General features: G+C 36.1%; 1 protein-coding gene across 2 annotated transcripts; it reads right to left on the reverse strand.

Annotated features, from left to right (window-relative positions):
- Positions 1 to 1488: 1488 nt before the first annotated feature.
- Prosalpha6 (Proteasome alpha6 subunit) lies at positions 1489 to 18696 on the reverse strand. 2 transcript variants are annotated; one of them, XM_083136165.1, is made up of 6 exons: positions 18392 to 18696; positions 12122 to 12181; positions 8967 to 9157; positions 8166 to 8325; positions 7236 to 7445; positions 1489 to 2488 (listed from the first exon to the last, which is right to left on the reverse strand). In XM_083136165.1, exons 1-6 carry the CDS (start codon positions 18392 to 18394, stop codon positions 2288 to 2290), a joined length of 825 nt encoding a protein of 274 aa, XP_082992291.1. In that variant the 5' UTR covers positions 18395 to 18696; the 3' UTR covers positions 1489 to 2287. The 2 variants fall into 2 exon arrangements, with proteins under 2 accessions (XP_082992291.1, XP_082992287.1); XM_083136161.1 differs by lacking the exon at positions 18392 to 18696 and adding an exon at positions 18156 to 18298.
- Between the last annotated feature and the right edge of the window lie 253 nt (positions 18697 to 18949).

Raw genomic sequence — 18949 nt, forward strand, 5'->3', positions numbered from 1 at the left:
TTCTGCAACAGGTCAGTAAAATAAAAACTAATTCACTACGCAACTTTTTTCAAAAGTAGAAACTGGTAGGACTTTTGAAACAACGCTCGAACTAGAAATTAATTTTAATCGTGCTTGTGCCATGAATTTCAACTGCAGAGTTCAGTTGATTGGTGTTAATTATTATACCACACGATCCTCACTTTAGGTAATCAATGTTTTTACATACAGCACCTCTGCCTCAAGACTGAGATCTTCATGTAAAATACTGAAACATTCATAAATATTCAATTAGTATACTGCACATCAGTGAATAGGGACCTTGATTTTTCATTGTTTCGTTTTACTTTCTGGTGTCAATTTGCCCAAAATTATTTCAATTTTAGCCCACTTTTCTCTAAAATACACCTTAACACAGTGACTGCCACAACAGAAAAAAAAAATCCCTGGGGCCATGATGTTTTATTATGAGAATATAATAAAAACACTGAAAGCAATAGGTACCTTGACGATTAGATGAAAAATTGTAATTTTTAATTATTTTACGTCTGCAAGTCATATGCAACTTGCAGCATATTTATTGTTTTTTCAAGCAATGTTAAATATTGTATCAATATTGTTTGAGGAGCTGGCCAGCAATAATTCATTATCAAAGCACAATCAGAAAAACTTGAAAACAGTTCAAGAGTGATATTTTTTCTTTGTTCACTTGTCATTTAAGTGAAATTTAAAGGCAATAATAAATATAAAAGAAGTTAATGTACATCTATTTGATCCACACTTTCTAAATTGTATTAATTGTAACAATAACAGCACCACTAAATAAGATTTTCACGAACCATCTTCAAAATTTAGCCCACGGGGCCACTCTTTACGTAATGCGTGTTATAGCATGGTAGCGTGAGTTGCCGTGTTAACACTGCTTTTAAACTTTTATTTTAATTTTTAAGTCACATGGCCTATGCCTGTTCATGACAGTTTCATACGTTGGAAACAATTTTTGAGGAATTCAGTTTCAATTTCCATCATTTCTTGTGCAGCAGATACTGATCTTACAGCTCCCATGAGACCGTAGCTGTACACTCAAACTCTGCCAGAACTGCACCATTTATCTCGGTAATGCAAAACATTTCTCACATGATAAATGCCAAAGTTTGTCAGAATCATTCCATGTGTAACAAGCACCATAGTTTTTTGGCAGATAAAGTTTAGTAAAACATGCATTTTATACAAGTGTAACTATGATACATTTTATCAAGCCTAAAACACAAGAATGTTGGATTTTTATAGTATTTTTAGTTTTTTTTTAAGCATAAATAAATGTGTTTAGAACATGTCAATACATATACACATGTTTGCAACAATTAACACATTTGGGTATTATCGTGTCCCTTCGGTGTTATCAAGGTCCCTAGTAATGATCAATAAGTCATCTACTGAGAATAAGAAATAACATGGTGTTAGGAAAAAAACAAATTACTCATGTTATTAGGAAAAAATTGATTCGTCTTAACTGAAAAACTGAGATTTATTCAGCACACATTGAATGGGAGATAATGCATAATATAAGACACTGACATTTTAGTAAAAATAAGATATTTTTAACAACACCCAGCCTTACATATTGGTAGTTTCTGCACCAAATCACAGAGATATTTGCAGCCAATGACTGAAGCCCTTTTCCACTTTTCTATAACAAATGCACGTCTTAGGAGGGAACTTTTGTCACTGGTTGTATTTAACAGCACCCAATTCAGGTTGCCTATCAGAATCAGTTGCATACATAGGCTAATTTTTAAAATACTTTATTTTAATTGTGTTTCTTTAAATAACTAACAGAAATGTAACAAATTACTTGAAAAAATTGAATAAAGTTGTGCTTCGAAGCTGAAATTAATTGCAATATTATGTTTACAATTGTTAAGTACTTATAACAATATGAAAATGTTTTTGTTTTTTTAAAATTGTATTTCTCACTTTAGATTAACTTGTGACAAAGGCACATGAAAGTTCCAATACTACCTTAACAAAGAGTAAGACATCGCACAAGAACTGCAAACCAACAAAGCCTTTTATATTAGTAATTCTTTTAATTTCCAAATATATTAAAGTTTAATGAGCACACCAGATGGAAACACTAATACTGTTGCATAAAATAATATCTTCTCTCTCTAACAGTCCTTACATTTTCATCTCCCATCACAGTCTGTGCCAAAATCATGTTTGTATATAGATTGTTCCTCATCAGTAAAACTTGTTCACGTGAGCAAAAGATTTTTCAAATGATCAAGAGTTTTTCAGCGTCAATTTACTCTGTCTCCATTGCGTCCGCTGGTCCTTCCCCTGCGGCATGTGGAGGAGCAGCTTCTGCAGGCTGGCCACCGCCACCACCTCCCCCAGTACCACTTCTCTTCTCTTCACCTTCAATTCCAGAGAGGAAGCGGCCCACATCGTCGTCTTCATAAATAGTGAACTCTTGCCCCTCCCCAACCACGCCGATGGAAACGTTCTGAAATAAGAAAAACAATATTACCATTCAAAGTCTTTGATTATGAAATGTGCCCTTCAAATTAGAAATTCTGAAATTCAGACTCAAATATTGAAATGTAGCCACTTTCAACCAATGCAGACACTCTTACTGATTGAATATTATAACAATTTCAACTACTTTATAAATATCAATATAAATATTCCATTGGAGAAACATGCTACAGCAGCTGACCTCCATGGCAGAATGATCAATTCAGCATGCTACAATGCCATTTTCATACATGAAGACGACTGGTTTTTAAATATTTAATGACCATTACATAGTGGGCCTAAATAATATAATTTTAGCGATTCAGGGGTCCCAGGTTCAAATCCCAGCCTGGGCGTGGGTGTTCTTTGTGAGCATCCCTTCATCAATTTCATCATAGCGTTACTCATCCTCACATTTGCAATTAGCCAATAGTGGCACAAATGTGACCCAAATTAAACCAAATCAATCAATCACTTATGCTACAGCAATCCAGCAGAGATGGACCACTTCGAAATTTTTACTTTGATTAATTTGTTGTTTAAAGTCCACTTTATGCACAGGAAGGCTAATAGGGACTGGACCAACAATTTAAAATGGGATCCGAACCTCTGTGCCTCCACCGGGTATCAAGGTGACGTTACCACTACACCATCGGGGAGGCCAAGGAAATTTTTACTGAAAGCATAAAATACTAATAAAAAATGCTGATACCAATAATTGATGCGGTTCTACTGATCTGACATAAAAATAAAAATACAGTGGAACCCTGATTTTACATTCCTGGATTTTACATTTTCCCACATTATACATTCAATCTTGATGGGCACAACATAGCAAAATGTTATAAAATTTTCCTTGATTTTATATTTTTCCGTATTTTAAGTTTCTTCAGTCTGGTCTCCTGAAAAACGTAAAATCGAGGTTCCACTGTAGTCCATCGTCGAGAAGAAGTTATTCTTACTAGACTGCGTATTGGACACAGTCGCCTAACGCATAGTCACTTGCTGCAAGGACTTGACCCTTCGATGTGTCGTACTTGTAACGTTGTTGTTCGGCATATTCTTATTGCATGTGCCAACTTTGCTATTCTCAGACAGACTTTTGCCAACTTTGCTATTCTCAGACAAACTTTTAATCTTCCCAGCTGTTTGTCATCCATGTTGGGTGATGATGACAGTGTTTATACAACGTTCTTAGATTTTTGCGAAGAGCTGGTCTCTTCCACTGTCTGTGAGGAAGCTTTTTATAAATTCTGACTTTTTAAAGTGTTGTGCTTATTTTGTGCAGGTCTTTTTACAACCTTGCACTTTTAATTTTTCACAAGGGGATTTTTACAGCCCTTATTTTAATTTTTCAATCAGAATTTTAGATCAGGGGATATTTCCTTATATACATAGAAGGTTGCAAAATGGCCTTAAGTGCCGATGCACCCAAAACTTTATAATCATTTCTCCTTGATCAAAGTATGTTATAAGGTGATTATAACAGGTTCTGCCTTAGAAAAGAGACAATTTGGACATTTAGTTTACTGAATTCTACATTTGGCCGATTGCAAAGATGAGGATGAACTGTGATAAAACTGAACTGATGAGAGGGCAATCATAAACACTCGTGAACAGTACACAACACACAAAGGAGGATTATACTGGCCGCGAGTCCAGTGCCTTATTAGTCTACAAAATGCAGTTCAGGGTGTACTCCGTGGAAGTGAGGTTGACACTTTGGTGCCTTCCGAAAGGATCAACCCTTACACCCCTGGCATTTAGTTTACTAACTATAGAATATGAATTGCATCTACATGTTTATAGAAAATTAACAGAATGACAATTTTACACCGAGTTTCCAGGTTAGTGATAGTAACAATTAACCAATATGAAATGTTTGTTGATACCAATTAAGTAGATATAAAATTTATGGATCTGATAACCAATATTCTACCAGATATATAAAACTGCAAATGGAAAATTGAAAAGAAGAATGAAAGATGCTCCCTGCACTTATTCAACAAGTGGAAATTGAGAGTAATTCTGTTTTACTTCAAATGCAATACATGAAATATTCTCTACACTAAAGTTGCTGAAAAAAAGCACTTTTTTATTTTTTATTTATTTATTATCCTGCGCACAACAGGCATCTGTCCTTTTACAGTGCACAGTAAATGTCTTACATAGGATTTATACACATCAAAATAATATTTATACACATTTCAGATATAAAAAAAAAATACATATAGAGGTTATATATATCGTCCTTAAACATTACCGTGGATAAAAAATGAATCAAACCTTACACAATTACATTCATATATGTATGGCTTTATATATACACATAAAGGTAGTAATAATAATAATAAAAATAATAATAAAAAATTAAGCAAGAATGTTGTCCATTAAATAGAGTTTATACTCAGAAAATTTAGCAAATATGTCCAAGTGTATGCCCCTCTCTAACCATTCATTATACAAGCTATACATTCTTCGCAGGGGAGCCATTTCTGCGGATTTTGTACGGGTGCAGGAAATTGCAAAGAGTTGCTTTCTTGATCGCAACTTTGGATGGGGGACATAGAAAGCTATTTTTGAAAGCAGAGAGGAAGAATCCAATTTGTCGTTAAGAAGTTTGAAAAGAAAAAGGAGCTGATGTATGGTTCTTCTGTTTGCAAGGGAGGTAATGTGTAATTTAATTAGTAATTCGTTATAATGATATGCACCATCTATCCTAAAAACTATATTGCGAGTGAACTTATTTTGAACTTTTTCAATAAGATCTATTTGTTTACTGGTTTGTGGACTCCACACTATAGATGCGTATTCTAATTTGGGTCTAACATATAGGTTAAATAATGAAAACACGCTTTATTTTCATTGAATTCTTTTGCAGTTCTCATAATGAACCCCAGTTTTCTATGCGCGTCATTAACAGTCTTTGTGATATGTAACTGAAACGATAATTTATCATCGAACACTACACCAAGATCTGTTATTGAGTTTGCCCTGTCTGTGTGTGTGCTATTTTGTAGTTATAGTGTATTGGGGATTTCAATTGGGTAAATGTTACGGCCCTGCATTTCTTATGATTTAGATTAAATTTATTTGCTTTACACCATGCATTGACATTTTCAATATCCTCTTGTAATTTAATGGAATCATCTTCATTGTGAATGCTCCTATAGAATTTTAAATCGTCAGCGAATAAGAGTTTCTCGGAATTTCTAAGCTGTTTTGGTAGGTCATTAATTTATATTAAATACAACAAGGGACCAAGATTAGAGCCTTGAGGTACGCCTGAGCCAGCTACAAATTCATCGGAGCAGCAACCTTGATAATTTACGTATTGTTTTCTGTTTTTGAGATACGAGCACATTAAATCTACGAGGGAAGGGGAGAAGTTACAAAATGCTAATTTTTTCAAGAGAATATCATGGTTTACAGTGTCGAATGCTTTGCAGAAATCTCTGTATATAACGTCTACCTGACCTCTGTTGTCAAGTTCAGTGGAAATGAAGTTTGAAATTTCTACGAGGTTCGTCATGACAGATCTCTTTGGTACGAATCCGTGCTGGTGCGAGGAGAGAATTGGTTTCACGTGAGCAAAAAGGTGTTTATAAAGAATCTGTTCTAATAGTTTAGCTGACGCAGAGAGTATCGCAATTGGTCAGTAGTTTGAAATTTGAGATTTATCTGATGTTTTTGGTATTAAAATTAAAAGCACTTTACACTTTGTTTCAACCCTATACACCTCAGACAGAGAACTAAACTAAAAATCTAGATTTGTCATGTCTTTTGAAATAATGCTTGTGCCTTCAGGAGTTGTGTTCAACGCTGGTTCCAGACAGCAATGGTAAAGCCATATTTCAAATTATTATGAAGAAAGTGGAAAAGCACAAAAATGGCTGCAACATTATCATTTTTATGAGAAGAAAAATTTAGTTCTCTGTCTGAGGAAGACCCTGATATAGGGTGGAAACAAAGTGTAAAGTGCTTTTAATTTTTATTCGAACATATATGTATAAAGTTAAAGTGCTCCCCTGTGCTTAACACCATGCCATGAAGGCGTATAGGGGGTGTGGGGGTAACGCCCCACACTTTCTTGATCCGGTCATGAATGGGGGTGATGTGATCAGCATCATGCCCCTGACTGCCTTTACCCCCCAGGGTTTCCCCCAGGTACCCACGTTATTTGACGCTGGGTGGGCACCGGGGCCGCTTCCAATGTTAGAAAAGTTCCCGGATTCGAACAGGCCGGGGATTGAACCCAGGACCTTTAGCATGGTAGTCAGACATGTTACCGACTGAGCCACCGCGGCCACACTATATGCATGTATTTCAATTGTAATTACCATCTTTGATTACACTGGCTTCGAAATCACAGTGTAAGTTGTGGAAAAAAATATGAACAGAACATCTAACGTAGATTTTTTAAAAAATATATTATTTGTTGTTAAAGGATGAAGGAAATGTAATTGTCTCATTTACTTCCTAATATATTACACAGGTTGTCTTTCATAGCCGAAGTTGTTTGCTTTGCATGTGTAGAAACATAGGAATAAAAGTTCTAATATAATGATTTTATTTTTGCTTGTATGATCTATTTCATATTTTGAGGGTTGTTGCCAACAAGAAACTTGGCAATTTTGTGACTTTTCCTGGATTTCCAGGTTTGCCACTACCCTGTTAATATAAAATGGCTGAGATTTCATGGAAAATATACACATATCTTGTTACATTCTGCTTACCTTAGTGTTTAATTCAACCTCATTGGGAAGAGTGTCTCTCAGAGCACGCAACCCATGCTTAATGAGTTCTTCCTTGTCACAGTCTAGGAACTTATCCAGGTTCTTTTCAAGATACGTCCTTGCACTCTGAGAACGGGACCCTATTGCCATCGCTTTACAATCAAAATAGTTAGCAGATGGACAGGTTTGATAAATGTGAGGTCCCTGGTCCTGAAAAACAAAACATTTGCATAAAAGTTAAAATAAAGGTAAAAGTTTTAAAAAATTACATGATACGTGAATGAAAAGATTACAATATTGTGTATGTACACTTTATTGTGTACTAGCATGAGGATTATTATCACATGCATTTCTAAGTACTGAGAAAAAAAATGTTTTAATTTGAATTACAAGCACTCTTTGATTGATTGATTGATTGATTTATTTATTTTACTTCGCGTTTTGTGCCTCTTGGCTAATTTGCGAAGATGGGGATGAGTGATGAAATGATGAAATTGATGAATGGACATTCACAAACAACCATACCCGACCGGGATTCGAACCCGGGACCCTTGACGTCGCAGCGCGATGTGCTAACCACTCGGCCACTACAAGCACTCTTATTGCACATAGAGTGGAACCCCTGTTTTACATTCAATCTTGGTTCCAACATAGCAATATGTTATAAAATTTTCTTCGATTTTACATTTTCCCACATTTTAAGTTTTCTCAGCTCAGTCTCCTGAAAAACATAAAATGAAGGTTCCATTGTATAAAAACAAGCAGGAAAAGTATAATCTGGGAAAACATTATACTCTATTCGAAATATGAGTTTGTATAATGAGGGAAAATTTAAAATCTGAGAACATAAAATCGAGGCTTCACTGTACTGAAGCCTTAACAGTTATGAAGCATGTATAGTGAAATCTCTCTCTAACTACATTTACGTACATCATATCCTGCTACCAGCAGTCCAACACCATAAGGTCGTCGATCATAACGCTGTGTACATGTCTGCATCTTGTTTCCTAGGTTTGATATTAGCCGGCTAACCGGGAGTGGACCATCATGAGAATATCTAAAATTTAGGCACTCCGTTCTCATGTAACGACTGAAAAAAACACACACACATTTAATTCACGAAAATATTGCAAAATAATGTTTCTGTCGAATGTATAATTAATTCACATAAAAATCCACTACATTTCTAAACCATGACATAATGAAAATGCAAATTCAGATGGAAAGGATAAAGGATAATAAAAAAGGAAAAGAATGTTTATAATGTAATGGACAAAATTGATGGCGTAAGACAGTGCAAAACATACTTGAGAAATTTTAAGTACGTGTGTTGTGGAAGTTCAATTTTCTTATAACACCAATTTCAACTTAGAATCAAACTTTAAATGAAAACTGCATGCAAGAGGGTTTGTTTAAATCAATTTTATGCTGAGAGAAGCTAATTGGGATTGGACCTACAGCTTACATTGGGATCTGAACTACTCAGCAATGTCCATACACTTGGATTTCAACCTGTGGTCCCTTGATTGAATGTACGAGGACATAAAACCGTAAAAAAGCCTTTCATTTGAGGGATACACAACAACAGATTCATATTTCTAATTGACCAACAATACAACAAATTTTCCTTCCACTTTCTGTTTAGACAGTCCAGATTCTTTATAACAAAGCTATTTATATCACAGAAAATTTCCAAAAGGTAAAAGAATATACAAAAATGAATATAAATACCTGAGAATTCGAGCATCGGCTGTTAATCCAGATATTGTAATACCCAAGTGGTTATCTATTGGAATAACCTTCTTCTGATGTGCAGATAACTCTGAAGATGCCCGCTTCAGTGCTATAAGTACAGCATGTGTCTTGTTCTTAATTCCAACTGTTGCTGAACCCAATTTCACAGCTTCCATGGCATACTCTACCTGTAACAAAGTAAAGCAAACATTATATACCACACAGTTGACTTTATGGGTACATTTTAACTAATTACTACAGGCATAACAATTTTGGTAAAAAAGAGAAAAAAAAAGAAAGAAAAAAAAGCTATAACCGACTGCATTACAGGTTCAAATGTAGTGTGTGGGTGTATGTGTATAATAGTAAATACAGTTGAGACTGCTTTATACAAAACCCAGTTCTGCGTAATCCTGTTTTATATGTAAATTACTGTAGGTCCTGGCAAAATGTAATTTAAAAATGTGTTCATCCAACCTTATTTGTACGTAATTTGGTGTTATATATACTAATTTTCATAAAAGTACAGTCGATTTGTACATAACTAAGGCTTGAAACAGGATAGGTGGACATAGCAGCGGTCGGTCTCGAGTTGTGAGAAAGACAGACAAGTGCGGCGATGCGGTGTCTCGGAGAAGGCAAGGAGAGGCAGCGCACAGTATAAAATCAGAGGAGAAAAATTTGTCACAGTTGTTCAGACATGAGACGCATTTTCCTTTGTATGTATCCATCATACGAAAGTACACACATTAAAAAGATGCAGATAGCCGAAGTTTGCTGTGTTCCATAATAAAAACAGAACAGCAGTTCCTTCAATGACTATTTTCAGTTGCTACTGGTCAGCCACGTGGAACAGAGAGAGGAAAACTTACAGGCTTGAGCAGAAAGTAACATTTATACTGGAAGTGGATGCTAATCCACATAAAACTTAAGATTCTAAGTGTTAGATTCGTTAATTTACCATTTTGTGACAGAAATAACCTGTATTACATATGTAGCTTTCCTCACAATAGATACAATTATAATATTTTAATAATTATGATATGGTAAATCTGATTTGCAAGTAATTCTCAGTTATACATATTATTTTCTCTTCACCTTGACATGCGTATAACTCAGGTTCAACTGTATAATATAAAACTTTGAAAGCATTACATGAAATAATATTTTTTAAATAAATTCATACCGCCTATGTAAAAACACCTATATGAAATGCATGAAAATTATGGTGAGACACATGGAAATTATGACAACATAGATAACAAAGGAGGGGCTATTTTCAGTTGCAAACTGTTACTAAATTTTTATTTTATTATTAACAGCATTAGAGTTAAAACAGGCAGAATGTAAATGCTTGTTGATAAAAGTCTGTAATGAATGAACTACATTAAGGTTGTGAAGTTTCTGTGCTCGAACAGAAGAAATTATAAAGGAAACATGCCAATTAAAACAGCCCAATGAACAATTCCAGGCAAATCTCTACAAGAAAGTTTATAGGTTACTGACAATACAGATATTTTGGAATTCCAGCACTAGAAATTACTATACAAATTGGTACACATCAGCTGTGGCTCATGTACAAATTACCTGGAAGTTTTCCTTAAAAAGTTCATTTTTCAACATACAGAATTTATGAATGTTCTAAAATGTTTGCATAATTCAGAGGTTATCCTAATTTCAAAATAATAATGAAAAGACTGACAAAACATCTAGTCCAGAAACAATGGCACTTTTCTTTATTATCACATTTTTAACTTAAGGCAAGCAACTTAACCACACTAACTGATTGTTGCAAGTGTTAGATACGCCTACATTCTGACTTGGGTGACGCAGAAAAATCTTGAAACACTAAGGGCGTCGTGAAACAAAAAAGTTTGGGAACCCCTGGAATAGAAGTAAGGCAAACCATAATGAGAACGCCACTTCTCAGAAATGTTCTGTTTTGTACACAAAGAGCAAACCTCGGAACACGCATGGAGTTAAGCACCTGGTGTTTACAAAATGCAACCAGTGACGGCTTCTAACCACACATTCGAACACATTATTAGCATTTTACCAACTAGTACGACCACACTTTCGCAATTATCTCAAATGGCTCGTTTGCACACCCATGTTTACTGATACGTGAGTGGCGTTGTAATCAAACAGGATGGATACAATCAGTACAGAGAATTGTACATGCTTGTGACCAATTCCGAAATGAACCTGGGGTGTTCAAAAGAATTTGAAACTCAATGCGAAATCCCATGCAGTATCGCATCCAGATGCAAGGACAACACTTTGAACACCTCCTTTAACAAGTACGAGTGTACAGTAATTGTAACATACTAACTTTGTTAAAGTAAGTAGAATGTTCAATAAAAGCAATGAGATCTCCAATGACTTTTCTTACTGTATTATTAGCATTTTACCAACTAAGACGACGTTTACAAACAATGAAGTCAATGGCGGCTTGTAACTACACATTCGCAATTATCTCGAAAATGGCTCGTTTGCAGACCCATGTTTACCGAGACTTTTTTGCTTCTATTATCATGTTACTTTCAACTGTGTCAGTTTGCGTTATTACTTATGATACACCCTGTACATATTCATGTTGAGTATATCTGATTTCTTCAATATTAGAAGCTCAACTAATTTCACAGCAGCACTTTTGTTTTCTTCAGTGTTGATAAAGTTATTTTTAAGTCAGTTACTCTTACTTCAACAAATAATTGAAAGTTACATCTACAATTACTTCAGGTAAAATGTAATATGTTTCATGCATAAATTGCAAGGGAGTGCACCCCCCTCACAGATAACCATTAAAATTTGACATATCCTAACTTATTTTTTAAAAATAAAATTCAAGTAAAGGTGTAGCATGTCTTGGATGATTGTTGGAGATTATATACTTTCATGTCATTTGAGATTATATACTTTCATGTCATAGATTTTACAGAAGGGAGGAAATTCATATAAACTACACTTCCACCAAGAGGACTGTCATTCAGTACAAAAAGTGAAACTAACTTCAGCTTTACGGCAATTAATTCCCCTGCTATGACTTTTTTGTACACTGTAGTACACTTGAAAAGCACACACATAGAAAACCTGATCCTCAAAATGTTAAATGCAGCACCTTACCTTTATGTTCAAATCTGAAAACTTACCTGGTGTAATCGCCCTTGAGGGCTCCAAACCGTCACATCACTATCATACTGATTACGGAACTGAAATGAAATTACATTATTCATTAAAATATTTACTTTCAATGCACAAAGAAAATTCTCACACAGATACAAATTACAGCTATGGGTATTTTTTACCCAATATTCAAAAATGTTTGCAGTTTGTAAACATGGAATGAAAAACTGTATGTGATAAAGAGGGCATTAAAAGCAGAATTGCACCAGAGGTTAAGTAGGGTAGCCAGTCAGTGCTTCCATGGACTGAGAAAAACTGGTTCCAGACGAAAAAGAGGACATATAAAGCTTCCAGCAGTTTGAAGTAAAGTATTTGATATTATCAGAGATATTTAATCAAGGAAGATGGCCTTCAACATCATGCTCAAGAATATTTTCTAAAAGAGAACAAGGCGAAGTTGTGATTAAGATAAACAAAGACTACAAATTCAGTGCTACAAGAACTGCATCCAATGTAGAATCTGTAGTTGTAAGAAAAATTTATCCCTAAAAGATTCTAAGGGAGATATGGAGAGCTGATATCCAGTCGCATGGGCCAGTGAAAGCTGCTTATCAGGCAAGCCAACCCAATAAGATGACTGAAGTTTGAGCATGAACCAGGAGGAATATGCTGACAATGATCGTTTCTGTATAATTACCTCAAAATTCTCTATCCCAGTTCCATCAAACACATGCAGAATAAATTTAAACAAAAACTGTATAAAAGCCCTGTTTACAGAAAGAACATGCCAAAAACAAGATTTAAAAAAATGCAGAACTATCGGGAATTGTGTGAAAATGTCATGAGAATTATGTCAAATAGGCTAAAATAAATATTAAAAAATGAATAATACGCTTGAAAGGATTTTTTAAATTTATTATTTTAGCCAGTTTGTTTTGTTTTGTCAAGTCAGAGTAATTTTGTGGAACACAAGAAACCTTTTCATTTGGTTAATTAACTTATTATTTTGTATTTCAAACCTAAAGAAAGTATAATGTTATGTATCTCTGTGTTTTTGGTTATATTTTATGTTATGTACAAATAATGGTAACATTGTAGTATAAAGGTAACTAATTTCTTCAATTTTACAGAAGAAACTACTTACGAAAATCACTTTCTGTATCATTGTGGAAGTTTGTGAAGGTGTTGTCTTACCGGAAACTGTTTTTGTGCGAGAAATGTTATGCTTTTCTATGAAAAGATGCTTGACTAACCTAACCTTACCGGAAATGATTTGAGGGGCTATGTATGAATGGTTTTTGGGGCTACGTATAGTTTATGAACTAAATTTTAACTATACTTGCGTAACCTAACCTTACCGGAAATGGTTTGTGGGGATATGCGTCAATGGTTTGTGGGGCTACATATAGTTTTATGAAGTAAATTTTAAGTATGCTTGCCAAACCTAACCTAACCGGAAATGGTTTGTGGGGCTACGTGTCAATGGTTTTTGGGGCTCTGCGTGAATGGTTCGTCGAGCAACGTAGGTATTTTTCAGTAAAGTATGTTGGAAATGTCACGGTAGTCAATTTGTACGTGCCATATTGTATGTTACGCAACTCAAAGAAAGACATGAAAGAAGTACTCGTAATGTGAATTTTTTTTCGTAAATATAGTGAGAAAAGCCTATTCACATCTTCTAGAATGTTCTGCAATGCAGAATAGGTAAGTAGGAATGTTTAAAGTAACAAAATAAACGAGTCAGAGGTGGTATCCCTATATTACACTAGTACTCAAATAATTATAATTGTGTGTGCATATTCATTGCAAGAATAACATGAATTAATAATGTGATCTGGTTTGTAGTATGATTTTCTCAAGTTGTATGGAAATTTGAGGAAAGCTTTCAAAGACTAGAAAGTACAACCTTGAAGCTTTGAGAAATGTGTTTGCAAAAAGTAAGTTGTGCTCATCATTTGCAGTTCTATGAGGCGTTGTTTTCCTATTAACCCTTTCACCACTACGGACTTTCTCAATTGTAATTGTACCATTTTACCCTTTCAATTTTAACAATTTTAGAGTGTTTCAACAAACAAAAACTGCTAAAAAAGTATTACATATTACGAGGGTGAATCAAATATGAACGAGCCTTGATTGGCTAAGCGTCGGAATGGGTAGCAGGGTGTGATTGGGCATGTGCGGCCGGTAGGTGGGGCTGTCGTGAGTCAGGAACCAGAACAGCCTGCGTGTCGCATGCTTCGTTTAGTAGCTCTCACGATGAGTGAACAGAGTGTGCCAGTCTCTGTTGCACAACGCATAATCATCAAGTTCCTCACCCAGGAAACCGTCAAACTGGCCGAAATTTACCGAAGACTGCAGGCCCAGTTTGGGAATGGTACCCTCTCGTGGGCAAGAGTGAAGGTGTGGTGTAAGGAATTCCAGCAAGGCCGTGAACGTGTTGCAAATGAAGTGCACCCCTGTCGTCCTCGCACCAGTGTGACGAATGACAACATGGCTCGTGTTCGTGAGCTTGTCGAACAGGATCGCCGAGTCACTGTGAAGCAAATTGCGGCAGAACTTGGTGTGAGCTATGGAAGTGTCCAATCAATCATCACAAAGCTTGGGCTTCTGCAAAATCACAGATCGGTGGGTTCCCAAGCTGCTGAATGTTGCTCAAAAAGATGACAGAGTTCGCATTGCTCGCCAGCTTCACACTCGTTTCGACGTGGAAGGGGAAGCGTTTTTGCATCGCATCGTTACCTGTGACGAGACATGGGTGCATCATTACACCCTAGCATCCAAGCGTGCCAGCATGGAGTGGAGGAGGAAAGGCGAAGGAAACCCCGTGAAGGCCAAAGTTCGGTTGTCTGCGGGGAAGGTGTTGGCCACGGTGTTTTGGGACTGGAGGGGGATCCTACTGGTGGATTTCTTACACGAACGTCGGACCATCAACGTACCCTACTACTGCGGCCTCCTGGATCAAGTTAAGGTGCAGTATCGACGCAAACGACGAGGCTGTCCCATCTGCCAGGTCTTGTTCCTCCACGACAATGCCAGACCCCATGCAGAAACTGGTGGAAATGCACTGGGAATCGCTTCCGCATCCACCATACAGCCCAGACCTTTCACCATGTGATTTTCACCTGTTCGGACCCCTCAACGAAGCACTTGGGGGCGAGTGATTTGCGACCAACGATCAGGTGGAAACCTTTGTGCCCAACTGGCTGGCTACCCGCCCAGCTTCATTCTACGAGAACGGCATCAAGAACCTACCACAACGTTGGGAAAAATGTATCACTAAGGGCTGAGACTATGTAGAAAAATAGGATGTGGCAATGCAACTGCTCGGGATCCCGAAAAGTCGGGAATTCATTTCCCGATCCCACACACCCCTATTTATCACCAAAAAAATTACACACATAATACACACACGTAACTATATAAACGTGTATATATTTTTGTAAGAACTTTTTTTTTTACTGTATTATTATAAATGTATGTACAAGAAACTGTATCATAAAAGGGAGAACTGCTAATATTTGTTGGGAAACAAATTAACATTTATCTATCTAATATACACATAACAATACACACATAATGTTAGTAGTTTTTCCAAGTGTGATATTTTTCAAAGCACGGTACTACACAAAGTGCGACATTACATTTTTGGAACATATAACGAGACTCTCTTCTCTTCTGGGTCTATTGTCGAATTGGCACACACATGACATTTTCTGGTAGGTTCTTTCTTCTTTTCTGTAGCTTGAAGTAATGTCAAAAAATGTCTTTCAGTAAGGCGAAGTGGGGAATCATCAGCAAGCCTGCCGTGACCCTGGTTTTCCTTTTCATGATGGAATACTTCTAAGATTTCCTTGATCAAGTTCAGTTGATATGTAGCCATTGGTATTTTTTTCCTCGTACTTGCACGACTAGAAGCCATTGCAAACAATAATAATGCACAAAGCATACAAAACAACGACCGTTCTCACTATAGACTGGGGTAGTTATCAACAACAAGTTTCACAAACTCACATGGCAATTCCACAACTAAAAAAAACAAAAACATAGCTTAATCTTTAGGACCAGTATACTCGCCCATAACAGAGCTTAGAGGTTTCAGTATACATGAACATAGTTGCTTTGTACCTCCCAAGATGGCAGTAGCTATCAGTGATCAACAAATTTGAACCTGCATTGTGCTGATGCCAATCTAAAAATAGCAAACTAGTTGGGCAAGTATACTCGTCCGTAGCATATGAGTTTATTATTCCTTGGACGAGTATACTCGCCGGTAGCAGTGAAAGGGTTAACAAAATACTGTTGGACAGAAAAGTGCAGAAATACTAAGGCTACTAAACCTAACTACTGATTCATCAGCGTATTTGAAACCCTGGCGTGAAAGCTGTGGTGCTAGGGTCACTTCACCAGTGTCAAGGAAAGCCTGTAGTTGGTATATTTTGTGAGGTTTCAGATATCTTGACACTAGTATAACTTAGGTAAGATTATAAGAGCAAGTTTATGAACATCTCAAAAAGGAAACAAAATTCGATGGAAAATAATATTAGAGGCAATGCAATTTTAATACCCTAACTTGAGTATCCTACTTATGCACACATATAAAAATGGGTTCTCAGTCAACACTCTACAAATGGCCCTTACTGAGAAATATGAATATATCATCATGCAGAAAAACAAAAAAAAAGGGGGGGTGTATGATGAGACAGCAAGCCTGTAATCAAAATCTTGCCAGTTTAACATTTTTCTAGAAAGTTATACATCTGAAAAATGAAAGTTTCATGTGAACATGTATGGTACCAGTTTCATAGATCGGAGACACATTAAAATCGCATATTTTGTGTTTCGCATGGTTCGTACTTACCAATTGTGTATTGCGGAATATAGTTCAAGGTGCCATTATGCTTTTTACATGAAAACCAACACAATTTTTCACATTCTGAGTGCTTTTTTTTTTAATTCCCTTCTTCGCTTCCGGAACACACAAAATGGTGGGCACATCTTGACTCACATTGTGGGTATGCAGTGTTTCAACCTTCTGAAAAATACCTACTATCGTGTTCGTGTGGAAATTATACATTATGCACGGGTAGCTGACTGATAGCCCCACAAACCATTATGCACGGTAGCTGACCGATAGCCCCACGAACCATATCCGATAAGGTTAGGTTAGGTTTGGTTACGTTAGGCAAGCATAGTAAAAAAAAGGGGGGTTGAAACACTGACAGGGGCTTACATCATCAAACGTAGGGAGCATCCAGTTGTCGTAGGGCATGCAAATGAAAGCAATGGCAATTGTGCGTCGGTGAGATATTTCTCTTGAAAAATACATGATTTCCTGGTCAAATACCTCGACGAACGTTGTAAACATTGGAGAAACTCATTTCCGTAAGTAGTTTATGGGGTAAAATTGAAGAAATGTGTCTCCGATGTATGAAACTGTTACCCACGTAGCCATCCCTGTACCAGTAAAAAAACAAAGGAAAACTGAGCATGCGAAGTCAATAGCCTAATAATTACTACTTATTGAAGATTTTTTTTTAAAAAATAGTAGCTAGCCATATACATTATAATGAGCCAAAACTTTTATACTTTTTAATTATTTTTATGCAAGTCTACATTGCAGTATCCTAAGTGTGTGAAGATGTTAATAAGGACATCACTGCAACTCCAACAAGAGATCATGCAAAGCTAAGAACAAGGGTGTGGTAAGAACACTGCGAGAAATTTAGCCATGCCCTTAAATTAATATTCTAAGTGAAGATACTGCCCGCAATGAATTTAAGTTACATATACACTATGACTAGTGTGAGTGAATTTGTTTGGTGATATAAGTAACTTATCAGATTTGGATTCAAAGTAAAGGATCCTTTTATAATTAATAACTTGTTAATTATGTTAGAGTATCCGACACAATGTACTACTTTTCAACTAAAAATACAGATTTAAAAGACACATTATTCCAAATTCTCTCGACCGGCAAAAAAAAATAAAAAAATAGCAATATAAAATTTTGCAGTAATAGAATTTTGGGAGAAAACTGATACTATCATTGGCAAATTGTACCTCCATTACTAAAATTGATGATGCTTTCTTCTATGATGCTACTCTCATAAAAACTAACAACTTTTTATTTATTTATTTATTTACGACTGTCATCAAATTCTTGCACCAACCAACCACATGCCCTGCTATTCGTAATTTTCACTTATCTCACAGATTACTTCCTGACAAGTAATCACATATAAAAGTACATCAGCAATCGGATAATTAACTGCCCAGTAAACAACCTTAATACTTACCATCTTCAGGAATTTCGATGTGTAAGATGTTGGTTATGTCAACCTGCACAGAGTAACCCAAAACTTAACAAAACTCCTCCGTAATCATACGACCTTCTTCTGTTTCTACAGCATCTAAGCAACCAAAGAAAAAGAAAAGCAAAACTTTAAAAAAAAAAATAGATTAGTGTGTGTTGTATTTATATTATTACTTAACCACACTTATAATATTGTGTAAATTCAACGTCAGCTCATTTCTAATTAAAAACAGACCGTAAGATTCGGGAACATCAGCCAGTTGAAAAAGCACAGTGGTGGTATCAAAATGGCATATTTCTTTTTTCTCTTTCTCTTCTGCCCCGTCACTTTGCTTTGTCAGGCTTGACTTTTTGCAAGTCACTGGCTTCAAGTTGAAATGTATTAATTAAAACAGTATACATCAGCAAGCATTTAAAAACAGTGAAAAATGAGAGTATTCATTTTAATGACTTATCCATTCCATAGGCGGAGTTTCGTCCGTTCACTTGAGGGGGGGCTAGGGGTGCCCATCCCCCCAAAATCAATGGCGTATCCCCTTCA

The sequence above is a fragment of the Lepisma saccharinum genome, chromosome 1 (assembly GCF_977018435.1).
Source record: "Lepisma saccharinum chromosome 1, izLepSacc3.1, whole genome shotgun sequence".
Classification (NCBI taxonomy): domain Eukaryota; kingdom Metazoa; phylum Arthropoda; class Insecta; order Zygentoma; family Lepismatidae; genus Lepisma; species Lepisma saccharinum.

Bases quoted from the DNA above. Each gene is read 5' to 3' on its own strand.
- Prosalpha6 (XM_083136161.1), bottom strand. The intron at 8,326-8,966 runs GTATTTATATTC...TGTTTTTTTCAG, and splicing joins GCCGATGCTCGAATTCTCAG to TCGTTACATGAGAACGGAGT. The intron at 2,489-7,235 runs GTAAGCAGAATG...TTCTTATTTCAG, and splicing joins AGGTTGAATTAAACACTAAG to AACGTTTCCATCGGCGTGGT.